Source organism: Erythranthe guttata, chromosome 6, assembly GCF_056151865.1.
Source record: "Erythranthe guttata isolate IM_541 chromosome 6, IM_541, whole genome shotgun sequence".
NCBI lineage: Eukaryota > Viridiplantae > Streptophyta > Magnoliopsida > Lamiales > Phrymaceae > Erythranthe > Erythranthe guttata.
The window spans coordinates 15,566,743-15,575,815 of record NC_142538.1 but is presented as its reverse complement, the minus strand read 5'-3'; the positions used below and the strand labels follow the sequence as shown (position 1 = coordinate 15,575,815).

At 35.6% G+C, this 9,073-nt stretch overlaps 1 protein-coding gene across 1 annotated transcript; it reads left to right on the top strand.

Moving 5' to 3' along the window:
- The first annotated feature begins 634 nt into the window (after positions 1-634).
- Positions 635-4,110, top strand: LOC105957290 (uncharacterized). Its single transcript, XM_088819081.1, has 4 exons — positions 635-1,571; positions 2,147-2,588; positions 3,733-3,994; positions 4,090-4,110. Exons 1-4 carry the CDS (start codon positions 845-847, stop codon positions 4,108-4,110), a joined length of 1,452 nt encoding a protein of 483 aa, XP_088675207.1. The 5' UTR covers positions 635-844.
- The last annotated feature ends 4,963 nt before the right edge of the window (positions 4,111-9,073 follow it).

The window sequence follows — 9,073 nt, the reverse complement described above, 5'->3', positions numbered from 1 at the left end:
CCGCCTATGCTCCCCTCCGTCGTGAAAGATCCCAGCTATTTTTGGGTATTTTTATTTTTTATGATTTAAGTATAATATAAAAGTAGAATTTAAATTGATAATTGAGATAGAAATTGGGGAAGGAAATTAGAGAAGAAGAAACTTGGGGAAGAAGATGAATACAAAGATAAGAGAGATTCTGAAGATGATGAAGACAAAGTGAACTAGGTTTTTGCTGGGAATTCGGGCGGGCGATTACTGTTGGTGGTGAGATGGGTTTTTGGAAGACGATGAAGAAGAAAACAATTTAAAAAACAAAAGACGATGACTGATTTTGGCTTGGGTTGGGGGCTGGTGAGTTACAACTTTTCTTTCTTTTTCCTTTTTTTTTCTCTTTTTTTTTATATATATTTAATTTATTAAATCGATTAATTTATATTAAGTATGTATGATGTATGTGAATGGACAAATTTATCTCTGCAAATCTCACGTGCACTGCACATGTTTTAGAATTCCGGTCAAAATTGCCGGAAAATTGAGTTCAGGGGGCACCGTGCAACGAATTAACGAGTTCAGGTAAAAACGTGCAATTTTTTTTTGTTTGGAGGGTAAAGTGCAAATCGGCCCATAGTTTAGGGGGCAAACTGCTTTTTACTCTAAAAAATAATTGGACCATCGAAACCTCTGTTTGCAGTTGGATTGGAGTCACTTGTGACTCTGGCAACAATAGGGTGACTGAGTTGGATATTTCAGATATGGGTTTCCAAGGCACAATCCCGCCAGAAATTGGAAATCTTTCTTCTCTCGTGTCTCTAAACATGAGCGAAAACTTGTTTCACGGCCTTTTCCAACATCTATATTCAACATGTCGTCATTACAAGTCCTTTCCTTCAGGAACAATAGCCTGTCTGGAAGTCTCCCAAAGGATATGTGCAGCGGCCACAGTCATCTTCCTAGATGGCTCAGAGTATTGCGTTTATCTTACAACAAGTTTGATGGAGAAATACCGTCGAGTTTGGGTCAATGTTCACATCTTGAATTAATCTCCTTGGCTTATAACAATTTCGTCGGAAACGTGCCGGGTGGAATCGGAAATCTATCTTCTCTAGTGAATCTGTTAATGACCAACAATTTACTCCGTGGTCCTGTTCCAACATCTATTTTCAACATCTCGTCATTAGAAGTTGTTTCCTTCCGGAACAATAGCTTGTCTGGAAATCTGCCAGTGGATCTGTGCAGCCACAATACTCTTCCCAAACTCAGAGAACTTTATCTATCTTATAACAAGTTTGATGGAGAAATACCATCGAGTTTGGGTCAATGTTCGTCATTAGAAGTTGTTTCCTTCCGGAACAATAGCTTGTCTGGAAATCTGCCAGTGGATCTGTGCAGCCACAATACTCTTCCCAAACTCAGAGAACTTTATCTAGCTTATAACAAGTTTGATGGAGAAATACCATCGAGTTTGGGCCAATGTTCACAGCTCGAATTGATCAGCTTTTCTAATAACGGATTCATCGGAAATGTGCCAAGTGAAATCGGAAATCTATCTTCTCTTATGAACATATTTATGTACAACAACTTACTCCATGGTAAGATATTTCTTGAATTTCATCTTTTCTTTTAAGTTTAAATTTTGCAATTCTTATATTTATCGTGTTCCTATCCTATTAGCTATGTGGGAATATACAAAGTTATTATATAATGGTCCCCTATATCATTATTTCGAGACAGTCGTAACAACAACTTAGTTGACGAAATTTAACTCTCGCGTCCCTATAATGGAGAATATTTTTCATGACTTTCATTGAGTTAGAAAATTCATAAAGTCATTCAATTCCATGTTGTAGTAATTTTGCATGGTATAATATATATACAGTAGAATACCAAATTAATAACCACATTTAAATAATATTTTCTCCCGGTCCCCAACTCAAGAGCAACGTGGTAAAAAATATTTTGCTAAATTAAGAGAATTTGACTGGGCTCAACTGTATTTATTTATAGAGGTTTAATTGTATTTCACTTCTTTTAGATATTTTTTCATTTAATATTTTTATCATTAATCCAAATAAATCTTGTATTGCCTGAATTCTTTTTTTTTTTTTTTTTGTCCAAAAAATGTTTTTTGGTCTTATATTTGAATTGGCTTCACAAACTTGATCAGGTCCAATACCTTCCACGATTGGAAATCTATCGAAACTCAGTTACCTAGATCTCCATTCCAACAAAATAAGAGGGGAGATTCCACCATCCCTCTGCAACTTAAGATCCCTTGTATATCTCCATCTATCACACAACAGCTTGGAAGGTTCAATCCCACATTGTCTCGGAAACTTGAGCAGATATAATTTATACGTCTTGCATCTAAAGGAAAATCTATTTCATGGCCTCATTCCTGCAACATTTACGGAGGGTTGTCTTCTTCAGTCACTTAACTTAAATGGTAATAAACTTGAGGGAGCATTACCCAAATCTCTTGTTCATTGCAGAAATCTACAAGTTCTTGATGTGGGAAACAATGAAATACAAGACACGTTCCCAGTTTGGATGGAAACTCTTCCTATTCTTCGAGTTCTTGTCCTAAGATCCAATAGATTTAAGGGTTAATAGCATTTTGCCACCTGTAGTTTGCCCGTTTTTGCGTTTTGCCACCTTAACTAAAAAAAGTTGCACGTGCACACCCAAACTCATTTTTTCGACGCACATAACCACCTAGGGGGAATATTCCGGCGAATCTTGAAAGATTCCGGCACACGTGCGATGCACATGACTAAATACATGGATTTTTTTGTCTTTTAATCTGAAGATATCATGTGGGATAAAGCTGAAAGTTTAAGGACTCAATTGAACTTCATTTAAAACTTGCCCAAATTCTAAATTAAATGAAATAGAGTTGTGGGTCTTCTTCTTCCATGGGAGTGGGTCTTCTTCTATGGGAGTTTCTCCCCATTAATATTTTTCAAAGAAACCCTTTCCAATGCTTCGAATGCTCCACTATGCAGGCAATTCTCTCTCTTTCTTTCTAATTCTCAATGTGTTTTTGTGGTTTACAGTAAATGTTGAAATTAATTGCGTTGTAGATATGTGCCTGTGTAAGCAATTCAACTATGAAAACAAAGGTGGGATACAGTGCAGATGAAGTAGCAGAAAAAGAGCAGCAACATGTGGAGTCGCGTGGTGTGCGACTAGGAAAAATTTGTGAGTAAACCTATGGGCTCAATATGGAACTTTCGTTTTTGGAACTCAATATGACAATCAGGAGGAACATCGAGGAAAGTTCCAAATTGAGGACCAAGATCGTCTCACAAGATTTTTGATTAAATTGATGATGAGAAGATAGCCCCATGTTTTTTTTAAAGCTTGGATTTTTTTTCAAAAGTTGATGTTAGTTCAAAGAACAGATTAATGGGGGATAGACTTCCATTAAAGAAGAAGAATGAGAGTTTAATATCTTTCAGTTTCACCCCTTGGAACTTTCAATCTTTCAATTTCATTCTTTCGAACTTTCAATTTTAACCCCACATGATATCTTCATATTAAAAGACTAAAAAGTCCTCACATTAAGCATGTGCATCGCACGTGCGCCGGAAAAATGAGAAAATTCGCCAGAATATTCCCCTTAGGTGGTTATGTGCGTCAAAAAAAGGAGTTTGGGTGTGCCCGTGCAACTTTTTTTAGTTAAGGTGGCAAAGCGCAAAAACGGGCAAAGTATAGGTGGCAAAATGCTATTAACCCTAGATTTAATGGTACCGTATTGCTCGATTCGAACACGACGACTACGGTTCCTTTTCCCAGTTTGCAAGTTTTCGACATATCCCACAACGAGTTCACGGGCACTTTACCTGCAAGATACTTGGAGAACTTTGTATCCATGATCAATGTGAAAGAGAATAAAGCAGAAGAAAGTAATTGGTTTTCATATTATGAAGAGTCAATGGAGTTTGTCTTGAAAGGAGTGGAGCTTCCAATTGCGAGAATTCTGATAACATTTACAACCATTGACATTATTAGCGTATATTATTATTATTATTATTATTATTATTATTATTTATTATAGTTACCTTATACATTAGGTTACCTTGTATATTGGATTACCTTGTGTAGTAGGTTAGGGTTTCCTACATGTAACTATATATATTCTCAATATACGTAAGAGATATTATTCTCTCTTCTCTCCAAATATTCTCCTTCTATCATGGTATCAAGCCAAAAACCCTAGCCGCCGTTTCTCTCCTTCTTCAAATTTCTTTTTCTCGTTCTGCCTTCTTCAATTTTTTTTTCTTCACGTTCTGCCTTCTTCTCTTCAACCATGGCCACCGAAACACCAACACCGCCCATGATTTCTAACCCTTTTCACCTTGCTCATGCTATATCTAACATCAAAGCCCTTATTCCTGTAACCCTGGATATTAAAAATCCGAACTATCAAAAGTGGAGTCACTTCTTCACCATCACCGCAGGTCGCTTCTGCCTCACCGATCTGCTTCTCGGAAACAAAAAGCCTGACAACATCTCCGCCGATGAATGGCAACGTGCGGATTACCTCCTCCAATCTTGGATCTATGGCACCATAACCGAGGACCTCTCAAGCATGGTTCTCTCCAAAACCGCAATGGCCCATGATCTGTGGAAGGCCCTCGCCTCTCTCTTTACAGACAACGAAGACTATCGGGCCATCCAACTCGAAGAACAGTTCAAGTCCCTCAAGAAAGGATCTCTTTCGATCCATGATTATTGTCAACTTCTCAAAACCACTGCCGACAACTTGGCAGACGTCGGCAACCCCGTGTCAGACAAGCAACTCGTCCTCCAAACCCTCCACGGCTTACCAAAACATTACGGGACCATTGTCAATCTAATCTCCTTCCAAACTCCGCTGCCATCTTTTCTCCAAACACGTTCACTACTCCAGATGGAAGAACATCGCATTGCTGAACCGGAACAGACCCCTACTGTTCTCTACGCATCTCGCCCCAACAGTTCCAACAGTTGGCCGAACAGTTCCAACAGTTGGCCCAACACTTCCAGCAATTATCGAGGTGGTGGTTCTTGGCGCAATCAGCGAGGTGTCGGTCGCACAAATCGTCGTGGCGGTCGTGGTCAGTCACGACATCCGATGCAACACTACGGTTACAATCAATTTCACTACCAATCGCAACCTTGGCGGGCCCCTTATACGCCTCAGACATCTTCATCGATTCTTGGACCCCCCCCAAGCTCTCCTGGTCCGTATCATGCTCCTACAGCTCATGCTTATTTCGTTGGACAGCAAGATCCCCAACAGCACGTGAACTGTTCCAACAGTTCGTCGAACAGTGGTCCCCTACAGCCAACAGATCTTGCCACTCATCTCAACACGTTGACTCTTCAGTCATCGAGCGAACCTCAGTGGTTTATGGACACGGGCGCCTCATCTCACATGGCACCTCACTCAGGTAATTTCCATTTTATTTTTAATCCTAGTAATAATTTTCCCAAGCATGTCATCGTTGGTAATGGCTCCACTGTTCCTATCCATAAAATTGGCCACAGTTATGAAATTTTATGAAAATCTCCGTTCTGGTCATCTATATATGTCATTAGCATGATTTTGGGTTAATAATGAATTATATAAATAAGAATCAAGTTCAACTGATATATAGGTGCATTTGGTAAAGATGTCATAACGTAGTCAAAGTGATCCCGGTTAGAAATGTCTTTTCCGACCTGTGTGGTGCTTCTTCGTTTTCCATTGTCTCGTCCGCAAAGCAAGCTGGTGTCTCGTTGATTTGCATTATTAGAAACATGATTTCCATTAAGCCTAGAGATGTGTAGAGTCAAATTCTGACAAGCTATAGACATGTTATGTGCACATTGAACGTAAATAATACATTTCGAGTAACGCCGGAAATATCGGAGAGGAAATTATTTTTTCAAAATTTCTGCAAAAAACAGCTGAAAGCTAAATAAGCTGAATGTAACAAAAAAGATCGTTAAGATAATTGAAGTAGAGTGGTGTCTTGTCTTACATATAAAGTTTTGTATCTGAAGTAGTGAAGGTTAATGAATCGTGGTTCCACGAGAAAAGGGATCGATTAGCGTAAAATTATTTTATATATTCGTTTCAGTTCCAGACTTGCGAATTGTGGTTTTGTGCCGACGAACGGAAACATGATGTTTTCGAGAAAAAAACTCGGGGCAAATTAATGATCATTCTAATAATCCCTCTGATTTTAATGGGGGATACTTTGTACCCTGCTTGTTTGAGGTTATTAATTTGGTTTAGGGTAAAATTCATTTTGCACCCCTTTACTATGTGAAATGTATTATTTACCCCCTTGATGTATAGAAAACATCAAACACCTCCCTATTTTTAACGGTCAATGATCAAACTTTTAACGGTGTTAAATTTGAGTGTGCAATGACTTTTTTACTCTGCTTTATGTATGATATAAGTCATTTCTTGTAAGCGTATTTTTTTGTGGATTGTTGACGATTTTTAGCGTTCGTTCAAATTGTGGTTTTTTGTTGATTTAAGTATTTGATTTTAGGGATTTTTCAGTTTTCTTTTTTGGGGGATTTTCCCTTTATAATATGAAAAACTTTGTTTTTAATTTGCAACTATTTCCTATGGTTTTATTCCAATTTTAGGGTCTCTTTTAGATTTCAAGGTTGCTAGTTTTTTTTTGTGGGTTTTACATTCATAATCTGCAAAGCTTCATTCTTATTTATTCGACTTTTCAGTGATTTTATAAGAAAAATAGCTGAAAATAGTAAAATATACAAAAAAATGACTGGATAAACTGAAAAAAAAGGACTAAAAAAAGTGAAAAATCTGGTGAATATTCGTCAAAACTAAGCAACCTTTATATCTATATCTATATATAATTTTTTGAGGTATTTTCGTAAAAAAAAAAAAAGCCAACATTTCTTTGCAATAGTCTCTCAAAGGGTTTGACTAACGGAAATTAGGAAAAAAGCTAACGGCAGGGGGGTGTTTGATGTTTCTATACATCAGGAGGTAAATGATACATTTCGCATAGTACAGGGGTGCAAAATGAATTTTACCCTTCGGTTTATGGAAAAACATTAATTTGTTTCGGTCTCAGAGCTCCTAATCAAAGTTGTCTAGATACAGTTGTTAAGTTGTTAAATGGCTCTGATCTACTAATAAAACTTACAGTAAATTACAACCACCCCGAGGCATGGTCAAATTACAAAGAACCCTCATATTTGGGTAATTACAACCACCCAATCAACTATGAATCTTCTTACACGTCGACTTTTGCGGTGTCAAATTTAGTGAAATCTTCTAGATTATATGGAATATTCTCAATTTGTACCCGTTTTATCCCATTCGAGCTCCACATTTTGAAGCAAGATGATCATAAGATGTGTTTTTTGGCTTGTAAATATCAAATTGTGGTGCATCAGAAACTGCATTTTTGCCCAAAACGAATACAAACTAGAGAACATTCCACGAAATCTAGAAAGATTATGTTGAATTTGATACAATAAGAAGATTCATAGTTGAGAGTTAGTTGTAATTACCCAAACATGAGGGTTTTTTTTCGTAATTTAACCATATCTAAAGGTGGTTGTAATTTACCCTAAAACTTATAACTAACATAAATAGATAGATGCCACAAACAAGCAAATAATGTTTGTATCGCCAATTAGGATTTTATTGCATTCGATTCAATGTCACATAAAACAGCAATAAATGGGGAATCTCACGGCGCATCTAAGTACGTGAACCACACGGGTTTGCAAGTTCTTCCTTGATGAAGACTAGGGGTGGAAATCGGACTGAAGGGGATTAAAAAAATTATGGAATATGGGTTCCAATTTTCGTTATAAAAAATCAGAATGCAAAATTTTATTCTGATTTCGGAATGTCTCGGAATCGGCGGAATTTTGAAAATTACATTAGTTTATAATTTTTTGTACCAAATTTGGATATAATGGAATTTTTTAGAGTAATTTCTATGTTTGTTTTAACGTAACATTAAATTTCTGATATCAATTAATCAATTGTAAGGTTTTAATTTACTAGACCCTTCGGTATTTATATTTTTCATATAAAGTTTAATATAAGTTATATTGCGGAATTACAAAATAAATAATAAAATTACATTATATATTCCAAAAATTCATAGAAATATTCGAACTAAAATCGAATCGGAAATCGAAATTTTTCAGTAATTTTATCAAATAAATTTGGAAGAATTGGAAATAGAAATGTCGGAAATATAAATGAAAAATACGGTTCCAAATTTGGATATTTTCGGATCGTAATTGACGGAATTCGAAAATTTCATTCCGACTTCCATCCCTAACCAAGACCGAACTGGTTTGCAAATTTAGAATCACTAGCAAGCACCACGTGCGTTGCACGTGATTACGTATGCTTTTAGTTAAGACATAACTTATGATTAATTAATAAAAGTTACGTACTATATTTTATAAAAAAAAATATTTTTACATAAAATCAAATAAGTACAAAATTTCATATTCAACTTATGTATAAAAATGTATGATGAAATAAAATTATTTTAAAATTGAAATCAATAAGAATATAAAACCAGAAGAAAATTACTAAAATGAATGTTATATATTAATTCAAGCATGGAAAATGCTCACATTAAAATTTCTTTTACTTTGTTGTGATAGTTGATAATTTTCATTATCTAGAATTTATCTGCATAAATATTGTTTGAAACAATTAAGTGTTTTTTTGTGTTACTCGTATGTTATGATCACTCTGGTCAATTTTACCAACAATTTCCTTAAAGAAAGTGTAAATTTACTACATCAGGGCCCTAATATTTGGTTTAATTACAGCTAGACTAACCATAATTTGAAAAATTATGCATATCTCCTTTGAATTTTGGATAGTAAGTAAGATTTTACTCTTTCTCAAAAAAAATAAAAGTAAGATTTTACTCATTTGATCATTTACTTTTTTAAATTCATACTGCTGACGAAACTTTAAGTAAACTATATTAAACTCCTTTCTGTCTAATTATGTATGTACAAATCCTTATATTTACTTACTTTATTTCTTTGACCTTAAAATTTAAAATAATTTTGATCATCCACGTCTATTACT